We start from the raw sequence: 19,219 nt of genomic DNA, 5'->3' as shown, positions 1-19,219 counted from the left end.
CCTGGCCTCCCAGGCACCTGACAGCAAGCCACACTCTGCCTTCACAGATTCCTTTCTTTTTTTTTTTTTTTTTTGAGACGGAGTCTCGCTCTGTCCCCCAGGCTGGAGTGCAGTGGCCGGATCTCAGCTCACTGCAAGCTCCGCCTCCCGGGTTCACGCCATTCTCCTGCCTCAGCCTCCTGAGTAGCTGGGACTACAGGCGCCTGCCACCGCGCCCGGCTAATTTTTGTATTTTTTCAGTAGAGACGGGGTTTCACCGTGTTAGCCAGGATGGTCTCGATCTCCTGACCTCGTGATCTGCCCGTCTCGGCCTCCCAAAGTGCTGGGATTACAGGCTTGAGCCACCGCGCCCGGCCCACAGATTCCTTTCTTCATTCACCCAGGAAACATCTCCGAGCAAAGGTCTGGGCTCGGCTGTGGTCCAGGAGTTGGAGAGTCAAAGCTGAGGAGGAGCTCACAGACTACTGGTGTGTCTGTGTGTGTGTGAGAGACAAAGAGAAAACTACAACATGGCAGGTCACTGCCAGATCCGGAGACGCGCAGGGGATTGTGGGCATGGGAGGGAGGAGAGTGGGCGGTTCGTGGGGGAGGTGTTGGGAGTGTCAGAGTGCTGAGGCTGTGGCGGCCACCTCAAGAGGTAAGGCCAGAAGGGAGGCCACACGCCCTGCTCACTCAGGATGCCAGTGCCTCCTGTGGGCTTTTTCCCCAGCCACACTCCTGGAGATGTTAATAGGCACCATGTTAAGAAAGGAGGGCCAGGAGACATGCCCAGAGCCTCCAGGCTGGTGCCTGGTGGGCCAGAAGGCTGACTCAGGCCTGTTGGATGCCAGAATTCTGCCCATGCACCAGGCCGCCATCCAAATGATGGGCCCACGCCCCCAGGGCAGCTGTGGGGCTGTGCAGGGCGGAAACTGCTCTACCCTTTCGTGATCCACAGCTGGGAGCACCTGAACTGCCGAGGCTGAGCTGAGCCCAGGCCCGAGGAGGGCGAGGCTGTTGAACGTGCACAAGCAGCACGCCAGCTTTTGCCAGAGCATGTGTGCGAGTGTCCAAAGAGTCCCTTGCAAATCATTCTGAGACCTGGACTTCAGGCGGGGTTTTCTCACTAAATGCTTCTGGCAGCTTCTTCTGATCTTATTTTAATCTTCTGGGGCTTTGGTGCTGGGGTCACGCGGTGCAATTCAGAGGATCAGACACTCCAATTCCTAGGCAGGAGGGGCTGGGCATTTGGGGTACAGACTGTCTACCTAGCTAGCATGGCCTGCAGGAGTTTTCCTTGTCCAGAAGGATTCGGACACATGTTTGAATGCTAGTCACATGTTTCTCTGGGTCCATCAGAACCAGACGTCCAGGAGCCCACTCTGGTGAGGGTATAAGGGGGTACAATTCTTCAGAAAGTTGTCCGGCAATATGAAGCAGAAATCTTCTAATGACTAGTTAAGGGTAAAGGCTTTTGGTATTAAAGAGGCATGTTTGAGGCTCAGGTCTGCTACTAACTAGCTGTGTGACCAAGGGCAGTGACGATCTCTTGAAGTCTCAGCTATTTCTATAAAATAGATCTCATAAGAGCTCCCCCTACATATTTCTTGTGAGGATTAAATGAAATGGTGTACATAAAGTGCTTAGCACATTCCCAGTTAATGGGAGTTGTCAATAATTCCATTTCTTTTTTCTTTTTTTTAAGAGTCTCACTCTGTTGCCCAGGCTGGAGGGCAGTGGCATGATCTCTGTCACTGCAACCTCTGCCTCCTGGGTTCAAGTGATTACCCTGCCTCAGGTTCCCGAGTAGCTGAGATTACAACTGTGTGCAACCACGCCCGGCTAATTTTTGTATTTTAAGTAGAGACGGAGTTTCACCATGTTGGCCAGGCTGGTCTCGAACTCCTGACCTCAAGTGATCCACCCACCTCGGCCTCCCAAAGTGCTGGGATACAAGCATGAGGCACCGTGCCCAGCCTAGAATAAGGATATTTACCCTCGCATTTTTTCATATTAATGAAAACCTGGAAAGGATGTAAAGATCCAGTATGAGGGCAATAGTTATGCAGACCACGAGCATACACACAATGAGATCCTCTGCAGTCACAGACAACAGAGGTCACAGAGATACAACGAACAAGTCCACATGCTGGCATATTGCAAGGAAGTTGCAGCTCTGTAAAAGACATGCAGGATAAAGACTGGGCAGGGATCTCCAGGAATGCTAATAAGTAGTGGAATGAAAGTAATGGGATTCAGAATGAATTTGCCTCTTTCCCCTAACATTCCAGATTGTCTATTAGGCTACCAGGTAATTTTCACAAACCAGAAATTACCTGAAAAGAGCAAATTTTGCATAGATTTGGCCAGAGAGGTGAGCTGGGCAACAGCCCTGGGCCCTGGTGGCTGAGTCTGGATCCTTCTTACTTAGTACAGTGGAACTTCAAATAACTAGGATGTAGCCAGTCAAGACCCTCACGTGACTGGAGGGTGTTCAGTGTCTCACCCACTAGGAGACAAGGTGTGCAGTGGAAAGAACTTGGCTCTGCCTGCAGGTGGTCAGGAGGGGCACGTCGGATCCACAACCAGCTGCAAGCCCCTTAACCCTTAAGACTCAGAAGACAGCCCTATATCTGGGCTGTGAAGATTAAACAGGTGGCAGACGCCTATAATTATCTCCCTCCATACTCTCAGCAACTCTGTGAGGGCCAGTGCCCCAGCCCGTACTGCCGCCTCCCAGCAGGGAACAAATGACAAGCTGCCCGGCAGAGAGATGCTTCCCAGGATCAATGTGTCACTCCCTGCCTTGGCCTTAGTCTGCATACAGTGTGCCACCCTGAGGGGCCCGGCAGCTCAGACCACAACGCTGCCTTTCAGAGCCTGCCATTGGCTCTTTCCAAGCACCTAGTTGGACGGGCAATTCCCCTATATCTGGCAGGCCAAAAGGAAAATAACTTGGGGCCTGGCAGCCGTGCACAGCCCGCAGAAACCACCACAGCCTGTTTTATTTCTCTTTTTTTTTTTTTTTTTTTTGAGACAGAGTCTTGTCCTGTTACTCAGGCTGGAGTGCAGCGGTGTGATCTCGGCTCACTGCAAGCTCCACCTCCTGGGTTCAAGTGATTCTCCTGCCTCAGCCTCCCTAGTAACTGGGATTACAAGCATGTGTCACCACACCCAGCTAATTGTTTGTATTTTTAGTAGAGATGGAGTTTCACCATATTGGCCAGGCTGGTCTTGAACTCCTGACCTCAAGTGATCCACCCTCCTCAGCTTCCCAAGGTGCTGGGATTACAGGCGTGAGCCACCGCACCTGGCCATGGCCCACTTTTAATAGGAGGGAAGCTGTGAACCTCACTGCCACAGCCATCATCCCCACTAGTCAGAGAAGCACATGAGAATAATTAGGTCTTAACAGAAAGCCTGGATAGTAGAGAAGAATGGACCAGGCCTCCGTCATCAGACATCCGATCCTACCATTTTCTAGCCCCGAGAAACCTTGGGCAAGTTACTGAAAGTCTCTCTGAGCCTCAATTTTTCTGTCTGTTCAATGGGAAAGCTACCACCTACCTCTGACAATCTTTTTTATTTTATTTTTTGAGATAGGGTCTCACTCTGAGGCCCAGGCTGGACTGCAGTGTCATGATCTCAGCTCCCTGCAACCTTCAACTCCCCAGGGGTCAAGCGACTCTCATGCCTCAGCCTCCCAACTAGCTGGGACCACAGGCACATGGCATCATGCCCAGCTAATACCTTTGACAATCTTAAGGGATGTTTGGTAAATGTCATTTCTTTCCTTCCCCAAGAAGAAAACAGTCAGGCACGAGCGCACATGGTTTCTTTGGTGGTAAGAAGACTGAACAGATCCAGTTCAGACTGAACTCCAGCCTTCAGGGAACCAGAGAGGAAGGGTGGCCTGCTAGACAGGCCATCTCATTTTAGGATGTGGAGCTCTCTCTGGGCAAAGCCAGCCTAAAGACGGACCCTCAAGGGCCCCGTTCTAAGGACAGCATCAAGAGTGTCATGGAGAGAATGAAATCAAGAACTGTGAATGCTGGCCTGGTCACTTTTCAACTGGGTGACCTTGGGAAGACTGGTCAAATCCACGTTCTGAGCCTGAGCTCCCACTCTGGAAGAAACGATGCTAGCCCAAGAGGGCCTAGAAATCAATGGGTGCTCCACTGTACCCCCTGCTGACTGGTGTCTAACCCACAGCCTCTCCTGCAGGATCCCTCCTACCCTGATCCCTGCCCCAGGGAAGCCCCGGGCATCCCATCAGCTAGCTGTGCTCTGAATAGTAATGGAAGTAGCCAGTACTTCTTGAAGAGATTTAGTAACTGAATATTAACCAAGTAATGTCACCTGAAAAGTAGAGGGAATGTTTCCCCCGGAAATCTTTTTGAAGTCTTCTTCCAATTGTCAACGGCCAGTTTTAAGGGGCTAGGAAACCTACCGTTGATTCAGAAAGAAAATTTGACACAGGAAAATTTCATTTTGGGAAAATGCAAGTCAACCAAGGGTCAGCATGGGAACTCCCTTTTAAGGCCTCCTTTAAAAAAAAAATTACGTGCTTGTGCCTAGTAGGTTTTCAAAGTTACTTGCTGAATGAATGAATGCATGAATGGACAGATGGAACGACGGAGGGATGGACATCCGCTGAGAAGGAAGAAATGAACTTCACGGATGGACTGGCCAGAGAGTCAGCTATTCCAGGAGACAATCTTGCTCTCAATCAGCGCCATCTTGCTGTCCATAGAGCTGGTTCTTTTATTTTTGAGACAGAGTCTCTGTTGCACAGGCTGGAGTGCTGTGGTGTGATCTCAGTTCACAGCAGCCTCCGCCTCCTCAGTTCAAGTGATTCTTGTGCCTCAGCCTCCCGAGTAGCTGGAATTACAGGGGTGCACCACCACACTCGGCTAATTTTTGTACTTTTAGTAGAGACGGGGTTTCACCATGTTGCCCAGGCTGGTCTCGAACCCCTGACCTCAGGTGATCCGCCCGTTTTGGCCTCCCAAAGTGCTGGGATTATTTAATGTGCAATTGGAAGTGAGAGTTGGGGCAATAAGTCAGGAGGAATGGATCTCTTCCCTCCACTTCAAAGATCCTGCATCCCCTTCTGCGGCCCTGGTCCTCTAAGTTTCCCAAGCACTTTGATATTCCCAGTGGAGATGAAGATCTGTGATTCAAGAAAACCCAGGCCAGATTAAAGGGCCAGGCACCGAGTCTGTGTGCCCAACACGGAACCACCACCCAACAAAGGCCCATTAGGACCGGGCCCCTGCTGCCGGCCTGGCTTCTCACATCTCCCAATACAATGCCGACAGATTGGTGGAGTCGGTTTCTTCCCCCCTCCCCCGAACAATATTTTATGAGGAGTCTGTTTTATTAAAATATTTTCCGCTGGATGCTTCCTGTGTTTCAAGAAGTTGGTCCTGCCAGCTGGAGCTGATGACAGTTGAGAAAAACACATCCAAGTGCTGTTGTGACATGGCATTTGGAAGGGGCGGAGCACAGTGGGGGGGTGGGGAGGCAGCATAGGAAGAGGCGTAGAAAAACACCCGGGTTGCACCAGAAATGCCACTGGCATTATGGGAGAACAACCTCCCCTTCCTCGTTAAACACACTTGAACAGAAACCCTTGGAATGATGTCCTGAAACGTACCCCTCTATCTCCTTGTGGGCCCGAGCTGCTGTGACATATGCTCACAGAAAACCTGTCATTTGTTTTCTATCACTGTTAGTTTGTCAACCACCAAACTGGCTCCCAAGCTCCCACTGGTTTATTTCAACTCCAAATATTTCCCAACAGAAGTAGAAAACAGGGCATATTGAAACAACTAACCAACCAACAAACCCGAAAGTGATACTGACACGGCTCAGGTGATAAGCAGGAAAATGGGATCATCAGACACTGGCTGTTTGGCACACACTGCGGAGTCAGCCCCTCTGCCCAGTCTGGAAAGGCAACGGTGTAAGTCAATGTGATGAAGAGGTCCAGCCTCTCATCGGGAACTTGGCCACAAAATGGGTAATGCTTTTCTGTAGGATGTGGAGTGTAGCTGGTGTTGCAATGGTGTTTCTGTGTAATGCGAGAATATTCTGGGTTTACATCTCAATATCAACAGGCCTGTGACCTTGTATCCTGGTACAGTGTCTAAAAGGCTTAGTCCAGTTTTAAAGGTGTGACTTTAAAGAAATGTGACAAATTTCATCCCCTTAAGGAAGAATCTGTAGTCGGAGGCACTCAGGTGCCATGCAGCATTCTCTCCACAAGGGGGCAATCATAATCCATCCCTCAATGTTCCCACCAGGCTATCGTGCAGAGCAAAAGTTAAACTTAATCCAACTTCAGGAGTCCTCTCTTCCAAATTTCTCATAACTTAGCATCCTTGTGTGCAAGCACGTGCACACACACACACACACACACGCACGCACGCACACATAATTCCAGGACGTTCTGGGCAAAGTCTGAGGGCTGTCTGGGTGGGCTGATTCCTTCCCCTTACTATTAACCAGAGAATCCCAGGGAGCTGAAGTGAACTGAAACTTGGGTTAGGCCCCAGCTTGACAGTTTGAAATCATTTTTCCCCCTTCTCACTCCAATTCTGTCTAGGACCTGCCATGTCCCTTACCTTCTTTCCCTGAGACATTTTCTGAGAGCCAGCCAGACACAGGGGCCTTCCCCTTTCCACCCCAATGACTTCAGGATCCCTGGGGTAATTTTTCTGACTCCTCCAACAATCCTAGACCAAGATGAACTCATGCACTTTTTCAAGGCATCACAGGAAGCCAGGGTGTAGTCACTGAGTTGTCTGGATAGAGACCGAGGGCTGTGAGCCTTGCGGACAAAGGGAAGCAGCACTACCTTCTGCAGATGGCTCTGGTCTGGACTCGGGGCTGTCTGCAGCCGTCTGCCTCGCCCCCCACAGGCAGCTCCACCTCAGGCCACTGCTTGTCTTTCTGCCTCCCTCATTCACCTCATCTACCCCACGCCTCCTGGGCGGGTGACTCTAGGCCAGTCCTACGGGAAGTGCCGGGCATAACACCCAGGGAGTGCGGCATCTCAGGGAGATGTGTAAGAAAAACCATAGTGGGCCGGGTGGGCGCGGTGGCTCAAGCCTGTAATCCCAGCACTTTGGGAGGCCGAGACGGGCGGATCACGAGGTCAGGAGATCGAGACCATCCTGGCTAACACAGTGAAACCCCGTCTCTACTAAAAAATACAAAAAAACTAGCCGGGCGCGGTGGCGGGCGCCTGTAGTCCCAGCTACTTGGGAGGCTGAGGCAGGAGAATGGCGTGAACCCGGGAGGCGGAGCTTGCAGTGAGCTGAGATCCAGCCACTGCACTCCAGCCTGGGCAACAGAGCAAGACTCCGTCTCAAAAAAAAAAAAAAAAAGAAAAGAAAAGAAAAACCACAGTAACATAAATGCTCCAGCACAGGTGGGCAAAGGGTCCTGATGGGGCTGGGGCAGTGGATAAGGGCAGTCCTGTGTACAGATCTCGGCCATGGAGGCCTAGGAAGGTGGGTGGACCCAGTTTAACACTTGGCCTCCTTCACCAGGTTCTAACCCTTACCTACTGACTCGGTATGTTCAGCACAAGAGGCCTAGGACCTTCTTCTGAACCCAGCCAAGTACGCTTTGGACCCCACCACTCGAAATCCAGCCCAAGTGCCTGGCTCCCTGGCCTCTGGGGCCTCCCGCTGGTGTGACAACCAGACCGAGTAAGAGATCAAGCCTTGTTCGCTGAATGACCCCTTTGTGAAACACCCACTGGGGGCCCCGGGGAAGCCTCACAAAGGCCAGGGCTACACGCTGGAGCTCCACAAAGTGCTGGCCCCGCAGACAGAGGGTTCTTGCAGACAGAGGGGAGAGGCGCGATACTCACTGCTCAGGGCTCGGCACAGACGTCCTCTGGCCTTCCACTGTGATGTTGCTCTTTGGTCTCTTAACAACATGAGGACGAGGTGGGCGCACCTAGAGGAGTACAGGGGGAGACCCCAAGAAGGAGTGAGTTGGAAAAGCCATACAGGAACATTCTGAAGATTTGGATAAACGCCCCCACCCCCCAAAAATGTTTAGGAAATTTCAAAGCTACAGGTTACAATAGCCCAGCCTATCACAGAAGTATCACCATCTAATAGGCAGCAGATAGACACATTAACTGGAATTCTGTGGTCTATTTAAATCAGAAAGGTGCTCCTGGAAAGCTCGGTTTCTTCATCTGCAAGATGAGGATAGTTCCACTGGCCTCCTTGCAGGGCTGCAGTGAGGGTCCAATGAGATGATGTCTACATAGGACCCAGAACCAAGAGGCCCTTATCAATGACAATTCCCTCTCATCTTCCTCTGATGCCCAGAAGCTGGTTTTGTAGAAAGAAAAGGTTGTGCTCACACCTGTTTTTAGGGTGCACATGCTTAGTTTGCTCTTTTTACAACAGAATCACAGGGTGCTTATTTTCCTCTCTAAATAAGAGAAGCATGAGAGAGTGCCACTACGAATCGTCTTTCTGTTTCCCAGGGCATCCCCGTGCCGGTCCTCCCAGCAGGGTTCAGCCTGGATGCTGCCCATCTTGTGTAGCTACATGCACTGAGCAGACCTAGTGGGAGGGTCTCCAGCGGGCACATCAGGAAGGACCCAGCTTCCTAGCTCCACAGCTGCTGCTGCAACAGCGGGATGGGTTTTTCCTACCTACTGCCTCTGAAAACCAAGATGAGGGCCCACGGAGAAAGGCACCCTCATCCCCTGCCAGAGCCCGTGATGGATGTTAGGCTGAGAATTTGTAGGTACCCTTAGAAGTATACTCATTTGGCCCAATGGACATTCCACGGCTTTAATTTGGCACGGCCATCTCTGTACACTCCCAGTGCCTGAGAGGGATGGGTTGAGAGCTAAGCTGAGAAAGTCTATCTCTGAATTTCACTGCCGATAAAAACCACCAAGCCTGCCGGGGCAGGGGGCTTGCTTTCTCCACGGATGGGATGCCACAGTGGCTGAGTTTCCAGGACAAGACAGGGAAGGACAGCAGGCACACACCACTCCATTTCCTGCCCGCCCCTTCTCCTGAACATCACACCTCCCGCCCCCCAGAAGCTTGTGGGTGACACGGCACAATGGCTTAGGAACACAGATGACAGAAGCTGGCTGCATAAAAGACAAGTTTTTATGGAGTCTCATCAAGCCCTCAGGTCTGTGCACGTGTGATCTAACCAAAGTTTTTCCTGTGGAGTGGCCAGTCTGATCTCAGACTGGTTTGGCAGATCAGGGATGTGGTAAACACCAAATGCATTCCACCAAACTGGCTGTCTTCGTCTATGGGGTGATTGTGAAGACCAGATACAGGGAAAGTCCCCGCATGGGGTCTGGTACACAGTGGGGGCTCAATAAATGTTCATCCTGCTCCTCTGTGACCTGGATGTCCCTTCTTGTCAACAACAAAAGGAAGACGAAGAGTGGGTGTCTCTGAGTTAGAAGATGAGTTTTAGGATTCTCTTATCCCTGCCTCGCATTCTGTGGACTGCCTTGGGTGTCATGGTCGCTCAGCAAGATTTTTAGAAACAAGTGAACATTGCTGCTCGGAATCTGAGAAGTGCATAATGACGTTGCTAGTATCATCGTGATTAGAACTGTGCCTGCCACACAGCTCACGTTCAGGCAACATGTGCTGAATAAACAAGTGGATATCCCCGCACCTCTTCTAACTCTGAACTGGTTTCCCCAGCTCTGGCAGCTGGTCAACAGGGTCACCTGGCTGGAATGATCCCCACCCCCAACTTCTCCCCACAAAAGGCGGGAGTGTGGGTAGGGTGAAGGAGCAGTTCTGCCCCTGCCCCGGGGGGCCCCGGGGGGCCCCGGGGGGCAGAGCTTTCAGGAAAGGTCAGACTTTAAGGCCTGTCAGCTCGTCCTTGCACAGGGCTGCTCCTTGCTACAATAAAGGCGGGTTAAGAATGTGAACTTGTGGCTGAAATGGGGGGATTAAGTTTGTGGCAACTTCAACTGAACTTGCAACGTGGTGAAACATGGGGAAAAAGAACAACAGAGCTAATTAGACGAGCTGAGCTGTCAGAGTGCCGCTGAATGGCTCAGCGCCAACAAACAAAAGGAATGGGTTGGCAATCAGCGGGATCGGTGGAGGAGACTGCTTCATTAGGGATGATAAAACAGACAGAGCAGTGGGGGAGGGGCGGGGGTGGGGAGCACAGAGCCGGAGCCGCAGAGGCTGGGGAGGGAGAGAAAGACACGCCAGACCCAGAGGCGGTTGGTCACCAGCACAGCTGCTGACCTACCCAGAGTTACACACACCTGACTGGTGTGGACAAGCCAGACACAAAATTACACTCACAGACATGACCATCCCGAGATATATTGAGGCCTCCAGACTTCCACGTAAACACTATCTCAGAAATGCACACTCACAGAGGCACGCGCAAGAGGTGAAGGCACATGTATGAATCACACACTCACGCACACGCACCCTCGCACGTGCATGGCGGCGGGCCACAACCAGGCACAGACACATACAGACAAAACGGTTTATTAATGAAGCCTGAATCACAGACTATGCAGACAAGTCTTGTCATATTTCAGCCATCACACCCATCTTTCTGGGGTGCTTAGGAAGGGTGGGTATGGGGGATGAAGGAAGAAACCCACAGGCACACACAACAGTGACTGGCCCCACCAGTGTGAGGATCCCAGCCGCGCCAGGGGAGAAAATGCTAAACAGAGATTTCCAGCTCTGTTCAAGGGGGACTGGAGGGGAAACTTGGGAAGCCAGCCAATTCCCCACTGGATTTAAAACCTGAGAAATCTTAAGTCGGCAGGGTTAAATGTGTATTGAATACAAAAGCACTGAGTACATTTGATTTTAATGGTGAGCAAGAAATAATAAATACAGAGCTTATAAAGCGCTTCACACGCAGGCCGACGGCAGTCTGCCTCTCCCTTCGTCCAGGAGGCGCTGGCATGGTTTTCTTCTGCTCTTTCCTTTTTCTTGTTTTTAAAAAGAAAGCCCAAATCCTCGGGTAACATCTGAACTCCAGCCACAGGTGCCAGGCTACAAAGCTCCTTCCAGAAAGGCTGAATGGCTAGAGCCTCCCCCGCCCCTGCTACCCCGGGCCAACGGCTGCACTTCTGTCCTGAACGTTTGTGGCTACGTGACCCAGCAAAGCCACGCTGGAGGCTGATGGCTCCTGACATGGGAGCTTGGCAGGCTGTCCTCTTCGAGGCCCTCAGGGGGTTCTATATGCTGAGTCTCCCCGGTTCCCACCTAGTCTGTAGCAGGGTCCACTGGAAATGCTTGCATAAATGCACGTAGAATAAATGGTCCTTAGGGGCCCAGAAAGCATAAACCGTCTGTGACTCCCAAATTGGTCTCTTAGTGCTGCCGCTTGGCAGAATAAGTTCGGAGGACACGCCAGGGACCGTGCTAGGCGCTATACATATACAACCTCTATTGTTAAACCCATTTTACAGATGATGAAACTAAGGCTCAGAGAAGGTGAGGATCCTGCCTAAGGTCGCACAGCCAGGAAGTGGCCAAGCTGTAATTCAAACCAGGGCAGGCCTCTCTGACTTCCAAGGCTAGGAGAGCTGGTTCTCCCAGGCATCCCGCCTATTCGGCAGGCCATCAATCCAGGAGGTTCGGCCAAAGCTAGCACCAGGCTAGTCACCTCCTGCATTACCTCAGAGCCTGAGGCAGCTGCTACTCAGTGTCTCTCACAGCGTCTGTCTCCCGAGTCCTCGGTTGCCAATGGATGTGGCAGCCCACCCCCAAATCTGCACAGATCCTCACACCGGTGAGAAAACAGAGTCCACTGTTGCTGTCTCCAATACTTGAACTCTTCCAAGGGGAGTGATCCTTCCCTGAATCATGACTTTTTTTTTTTTTTTTTTGAGACGGAGTCTCGCTCTGTTGCCCAGGCTGGAGTGCAGTGGCCGGATCTCAGCTCACTGCAAGCTCCGCCTCCCGGGTTTACGCCATTCTCCTGCCTCAGCCTCCCGAGTAGCTGGGACTACAGGCGCCGCCACCTCGCCCGGCTAGTTTTTTGTATTTTTTTAGTAGAGACGGGGTTTCACCGTGTTAGCCAGGATAGTCTCGATCTCCTGACCTCGTGATCCGCCCGTCTCGGCCTCCCAAAGTGCTGGGATTACAGGCTTGAGCCACCGCACCCGGCCTGAATCATGACTTTCAAGATTCTGTGCCCGCCTTGGATGCCAAGCCTCAAAGGGGAACACTCACCTGTTGCTGACTTTGGCTTAAGGGGAGGCTGTTTGGTAGAAAACAAAGAGACAGTGGAGAGAGGCAAGCTGGGCTCAAAGGCAGGACTTATCATCAGGCCTGTCATCATCCCTGTGGTGTTGGCTACAAATTAGGGAGATGGCATCTGCCTGCTCTGGGCTGGACAAATGAGACAGTAATGACACAAGTGCCCAGCACAGTCCTAGGCACCAGAAAAGGTGCTCAATGAATATTAATTCTCTTCTCCTCTGTGTCTCTGCCAGACCTAACATGGCACTGGAGATTCCGCAGACAGTTCAGCCGCTACTCATTACTTTTTTTCTTGACTGAATTTTTTTTTCCTTCTCCCAGCATTTTATATAGGTTGAGCATCCCTAATCTGAAAATCAGAGATCTGAAACACGCCAAAATCCAAGACTTCTTCAGCCCCAACATGATGCTAAAGGAAACGCTCACTGGAGGATTCTGGATTTTGGATTAGGGGCACACGACCAGGAAGTATCATGCAAATATTCTAAAATCCGAAACAAACCGAAAGCTGAAACTCTTCTGGTCCCAAACAGAAGACGGAGGGGCCAGAGAGCTTGGAATACTGGCAAGACTACAGGTTCTAGAGTCCAGATGACCTTATTTGCAGTTGAGGAACCTGGGTTAAGTTACCAAGCATCAGTTTGCTCATTGCTAAACAGGGTGGTGACAGTGCCTACTTCACTGAGCTACTGTGAGGCGCAGCTGGGATGAGGTACCTAAGAATGATTTGCTGATTATAAAATCCTAGGCAAGTGATGGTTATTAATAAACTGGGCCGTTCCTTAGAAGCTGTAAGATGCAAAAACCTGTTAAGAATAAGAACTGTTGTCCAGGCATGGTGGTTCACACCTGTAATCTCAGCACTTTGGGAGGCCGAGGCGGGCGGATCACAAGGTCAGGAGATCGAGACCATCCTGGCTAATACGGTGAAACCCCGTCTCTACTAAAAATACAAAAAAATTAGCTGGACGTGGTGGTGGGCACCTGTAGTCCCAGCTACTTGGGAGGCTGAGGCAGGAGAATGGTGTGAATAAGCCAAGATCACGCCACTGCACTCCAGCCTGGGCGACAGGGTGAGACTCCGTCTCAAAGAAAAAAATAAAAATAAAAATAAGAACTGTTACTGTGTGTGTTCTACAAATGTCATCCACTTTCCTTCTCATGAAACCCCTCTAGGAATGAGGGCACAGCCCCGGAGGTGAAATCAGACTCAGAGAGCTTCAGAGCTTGCCAGAGTCACATGACTTTAGCATTCAAGCCTAGCTCTGTCGGCCTCCCAAATCCGTGCTGTTAAGGACTATACTGAAACTCTCACTAGTCACACAAGGTTGCTTAGAAGGGGCCTCCTGTCCCCCAAAGCAGTTTCTTGTTGCTGCTTCTGTCTTCTTTCCAGTGACAGTGAGCAGACATATTCTAGCTCCTTGCCAGCTGTGCCGATGGGGTTTTGGGCCAACCACAGTGTAACTGGGGATACGCGATGGATCCATTGTCATATGTGGCTGGGAGTATGGACTCACGACGGTCACAGGGGAAGGTATCTAAGTCCCCCAGGCCTCCCCTCTAGCCCTCTAATTCCCATCCACAGCAGGTAAGGGAAGGAAAGGAAACCTATGCCACAGAATGGCCAACATCCACCCAGAGCGCAGCTGCCCGGTGGATGCTGGGTGCATCTCTCCAGGTGAACAGACACAGTCCACCTGGTCACCTGCATGCCCCGGCCTCTTGGCCTTCACGAGATGGATTTGAACATGTGCATTGCAGAGGATGGGAGGGCTAGGACACTGGGTTGTGGGATACTCTTTGGTTGGCCACAGAGTGGTGGCCACACTGAATGGTAGATGGAGAAACTTTTCTCTTGGTAAACAGCCCTCACCAAAAGGTCCTGGAAGGTTTCCCACTTTCAAAGCACCTGCCAAAGTTCGCATGGCTCAGCAAGGCCGAAATCTGACCTACCATGGAAAACGGCTCCACTGATGCTTAACACGGGACCCAGACCCAATCTTTTTCCATGGACAGATCTCTCTCACCTCCCACCCCATTCCCAGGTGATGGTGGCTTTATCACATGTTGTCCTGCTTCTCCATCCTTACTTGGCTTTTTTTTTTTTTTTAAAGAGACAGGGTCTTGCTCTGTCACCCAGGCTGAAGTGCAGTGACACAATCATAGCTCACTGTAGCCTCAACCTCCTGGGCTCAAGTGATCCTCCCATCTTAGCCTCCTGAGTAGCTAGGACTAGAGGCGTACACCACCATTCCCCTCACCTGGCACTTTACATGGGAAGGTGGATCTCCAGGGAAGGCCTGGCAGGGGAGTGGTACCTGTCTCCATATGAGCGGGTTCCGTACTCTCTGGACATAGCCTCTACCCATGGGAAGGTACAAATGCATTTCCAGACCCAGATCTGGCAGGAATGAGACCCTTGTCCCTGGACTTCTGCTTCCTTTGTGAGGAACAGGGGTATGGAGGAAGGTTTTCAACCCCTTGCTCACCCTGTGAGGCTTGCTCAAAGGATGCATACACAGCACACACACCACACAGTGGCCCCCTTGCTACCTATGGCTCTGATCTGCAAATCACCAAACTTATTCACAAAAAAGCGAGAGAAGCCCAGAAAATGCAAGCTCAAGTTCATGCCACACAGAGAGGGAAGCTGAAAAACCCAATTCCCAGTTTCCTTTTGCCAGGCAGGAGGGTCCAAACTCTGGAGGTTTAGTCAGGCTGAGGGGAGAATGGCTCAGGCAGTGTTAGGTGGGGAGGGCAGAACCACCGGTTACTCACGGGCCTCGAGCGCTGTATCTTGGGAGGCGGTCGGGTGGGACGCAGTCTCTGCAGCTGCATTAAAGTGGAAACTTAAAACATCAGGACGCACTGAGAAGGCTCAATGCATTTCTACACACGGCCTGGGGGCAGGCACCCAGTCACCCAAGCCAGAGCCAGAGCCAGAGGGCCATCCTCGACGCCTCCCGCCTCAACCCCACTGTCCACCTTCTGAAGCCATCTCCCCTGCTCATTCTTTCCTTCTAGCCTTGTTTCCAGCCTGGTTACTGCAATCATTTCCCAACAGGGCCCCCAGCTCCGCCCTCCACTATGCTCCACACAGGCTGGGGGCCCTTCCCAGGTGCAATAGGGCCAGCCCACCTCCTCTCCAGACCTCTCACGCCCTGTCCTGTCCTTGGGCGCCCGCTCAAGGCTCGGGGCTGGCACTGCATGTCCCCCAAGACCACGACCCCACTGGGCCCCACACAGACCTTTCTCAGCCTTCACCCATGCCTTGTTTCCTGCCTGCCCTCCGGGTGGAATGAGCTGCTCCAGCCAGACTGGCCTGGCAAACGTGTACCTGTCCTTCAAGAGCCCGTCAGGTCGGATGCTGCCTCGTGCCTCCTGCTATGTGGTCCCTCACCCCTGCGCCCACGGAACCTTTTACAGGTCCGTCTCCAAGGGGGCTCATCCCTGTGCCTGCAGGCTCTGTGGTACTTGGGGAAAAAATCTGCTCAACAAATGTCTGATGAACAAATACAATTTGTACAAAATGATTGGCTTCTGAAATCAGGATTTGAATCAAAACTGGTAGAGCAGAGACTTCTCAGCTCTCCGCTCAAACCCTTTATCTTGAAAGCCCAGCAGTGTCCTTTCAACAGCCTGCCTGTCTTGATGCTCTCGCATGCGTGGGACACAGGGAGGCCGAGTAAGGAAAGTGAAAATTCACGCGAGACCCAGGCCGTGGACCCACAGCAATCCCCAGGAGGCTTCCGGTTATTTTCTGCCCATTCCGTCACTCAGGTCGGAATGTATCACTCAGGTTAGAGGTATCTTTCTGATACATCTAAGAAGATACATCACAAAGATACATCTAACTGGACACAATCCAGACTTGCCTCAGCCAAAACAGGAGCCAATGTCCCATGTGGCCGGTCCACATTAAGATGTGCTCTAAATCCCAGCACTTTGGGAGGCCAAGGCGGGCGGACCACCTGAGGTCAGGAGTTCAAGACCAGCCTGGCCAACATGGTGAAACCCCATCTATACAAAAATACAAAAATTAGCCGGGCATGATGGTGCACGCCTGTAATCCCAGCTACTTGGGAGGCTGGGGTGGAAGAATTGCTAGAACCCGGAAGGCGGAGGTTGCAGTGAGCCAAGATCGTGCCATTGCACTCCAGCCTGGGTGACAGAGCGAGACTGTGTCTCAAAACAAAACAAAAAAAGATGTGCTGTAAATGCAAAACACTGGACTTCAGAGACTCAGCACGAGGAAAGAATGTCAGACGCCTCAGTAATAACTTTTAGATTGATTACATGTTGAAATGATAATATTTTGGCTATATTAGGTTCATAATACTAAAATCAATTTCATCTGCTTATGTTTCACATTCAGAATTCCACATGTGACTCCTGTATGAAGCTCCCATTATGTTTTCCTCGGACGGCGCTGATATAGGGCTCTACTGAGTGGAAGTGACGCTTCAGATCTCAAATCTGCCTTAGAACTTGTTTTCTGAACCTGCCCCACTACTCCTAGAGGGCAGGGCCTGTGTCCCAGTTGTCCCTGGGTCCCTGGTGCCCTGCATGGAACCTCTCGGGGTAGCTCGAGGGGAAAGAGGGCCCAGGGACTCAGTGGAGGGTTCCCCTGTGTCCCAGTTGTCCCTGGGTCCCTGGTGCCCTGCATGGAACCTCTCGGGGTAGCTCGAGGGGAAAGAGGGCCCAGGGACTCAGTGGAGGGTTCCCCTGTGTCCCAGTTGTCCCTGGGTCCCTGGTGCCCTGCACGGAACTTGTCGGGGCAGCCTGAGGGGAAAGTGGGCCCAGGGACTTGGTGGAGGATTCCCTGGTGGCACATGGAGAACACGCTGGGATAGAATGACACTGCGGCTTCCCAGATCCTATGCCATTAGCTGGGCACGAGGGCCAACCCACGCTTGGTGACCCTTCTTCAGCTGGTGGCTACCGGGGAGTTGGGGGTGCTGCCTAGGGATGGGCAAGGTCGCCACGCTTTTTCCCCTTCATGGCTTACAGGAAGTGTGTGGGGTAAAGGGGAACAGCCCCCCACCCCTCGATTCACACTGTTCATCAAGAGGAAGAGGTCATCAGGGAGAGGGGAGCCCAGCCCCCCACACTGGTGCACAGGCTGCTACCCTCTGTGTAGACACCCCGCTCTCCTACACCACTCCCCCCAGTACTGCTTCTCTTATGCTCGGCCTTTCTACTTCGGGGGAACCATCTTCTCCCGCCCCACTGTCCTCACTGCTTGTCCCCTCAGGCCTGGGCTATTTCTATTCCTGCTGGGTGTCGGTGCAGCAGAGTGCTCAGGAGGCAGCCTCTGGGGTCAGACAGTTTTAGACAGAACCCCAGTTCTCCCATTTACTCCCTGGGTTACTCCAGGCCCACGATTTGACCATTCCAAGCCTTACTATCCTCATCTGTGAAGTGCAGGTAACAGCACCGCCCACCTGAGTGTGCTGTTAGGAAGATTCAACGAGATGATGGACGTCAGGTTCTTTGCACAGTGCCGCCAACAGACATTAGCAACCATTACCATCAGCAGGTTTCCCTGCCTCCAGCCTCTCCCCCTCCCAGTCCATCGCCTACATTTGTTTCCAGAGTGTACTTAAAAAAAAATGCCCACCCAATCTTGGCACTTGGCAGCTGAAATCATCTCAGCGGAAGGCCGGCATCTCACAGGGTGTCTGCTGAGAAACGCCATCCTGGGAGATGCATTGTATGAAGGGAAAAAAGGAGGTTCCCCAGTCAGGCAAATCTGAGAAACGCTGTCTTCTGTCTTGCTCCTTTCGGCGATTCACAAGGCCTGTTAGCATAGCAAAGGCTGGCGAGTCTTGCAAGAAAAAAACCCACCCAAACCAGGCAAAAACCTATTAACTCTTTTTTAAAAAGTCCTATTTCGCAAGTTTATTTGAACATAGACTTGCTTTCCCTATAACACCCATGAATATCCCCTGGCAAATGCTGTCTGAAGCGTTCAAAGCCCTCCAGATTCAGGGCTCCACCGGCCACCTCGGCAATCTCATCTCTGGTGAAACCCCGCCTCAACATCCACAGCACGTCGGCTGTCTATCAGCTCACTCACTGCTCTGTTTACCACAGGGTCTGGTAGACTACTTGATACCTAAAAGGTGCTCAGCAAATTATTTTTGGCTTAAACTTCCTGGCACATGTAAAAACACACCAAATGTCCATTCTCCAGATTCTTAAATTAACTTATTTTCTTTTGCTTGTCATCAGGAAGTGCTGGTTCTTTTGCAACTGAATTGATAAATGGTGGGAAGAAGGCAGCCTCTTGACCACACCCATCCTAGAAGTTAGCAGAGTCAGCCAGGCGGCGGTGTAATGATGCCAAGAAAGAGTAATGTGGTACAGATGTCCTGGCGCACCCAGACAGATAAAACCCAACCACGGCAACCAAGAACAGGAAGCCACGCTGCCGCTTCTGACACTCGGGGAGTTTTCCCTGTGGGTTGGTGGCACGAAGGGATCCTATCACCAGAGGAAACGCACAGGGACAGGGGGCTGCACTCACGGATCCTGGGCTTGTTCTGATGCTGGAGCATAGGACGGGGATACCTCCTATGGGGTGGCCACCAGGAAGAGAAGGGTGAACTCCCAGGGGCTATGCATTAAAGACCACCCCCCCCAACCCTGGGGCTGGGGGGAGGGAGAAGGGGAGGGCTGCACTAATTATCAGGATGCCCTGCCAGGAGTGTGCAGGCCCTGGGGACCAGAGCTGAGGCTGGGGACAGGTGAGCAGCTGGACTGTCACCAGTGGATTAGACAGTAATCTCATGGGAGGCAGTCTCAGATTTCGGACACTAGAACATGTGATGTGTGCAGGGCCCTCCTGCTCCCACTGCAGGGGCTCCAGGCCTAGCTGGTTTGCTGAGTGACTTTGGCAAGCAAGTGACTTCCCTGGGTCTCAGTGTCCTCATCTGTGAGCACAGTCATGAGGGCCCTGCTGCAGGGAT

The 19,219-nt window shown here is 51.9% G+C and overlaps 1 protein-coding gene across 6 annotated transcripts in view; it reads right to left on the bottom strand.

Moving 5' to 3' along the window:
- DENND1A (DENN domain containing 1A) overlaps positions 1-19,219 on the bottom strand; it is a 544,396-nt gene that overhangs the window by 16,458 nt on the left and 508,719 nt on the right. For 3 of the 6 annotated variants that reach the window (XM_025359634.1, XM_025359636.1, XM_025359635.1), the window contains 2 exons: positions 7,865-7,953; positions 5,701-6,055 (listed from right to left, as the gene is read on the bottom strand). In XM_025359634.1, coding sequence (XP_025215419.1) covers positions 5,953-6,055; positions 7,865-7,953 — 192 coding nt within the window. In that variant the 3' untranslated portion in view covers positions 5,701-5,952. Of the gene's footprint in view, positions 1-5,700; positions 6,056-7,864; positions 7,954-15,026; positions 15,081-19,219 lie in introns of those variants that run through there. The other 3 variants (XM_025359633.1, XM_025359632.1, XM_025359631.1) reach the window with 2 other exon arrangements.

This window comes from Theropithecus gelada, chromosome 15 (assembly GCF_003255815.1).
Source record: "Theropithecus gelada isolate Dixy chromosome 15, Tgel_1.0, whole genome shotgun sequence".
In the NCBI taxonomy this organism is placed as follows: Eukaryota; Metazoa; Chordata; class Mammalia; order Primates; family Cercopithecidae; genus Theropithecus; species Theropithecus gelada.
Note: the sequence above shows the minus strand (reverse complement) of the source record. Positions and strands in the feature narration are given on the sequence as shown.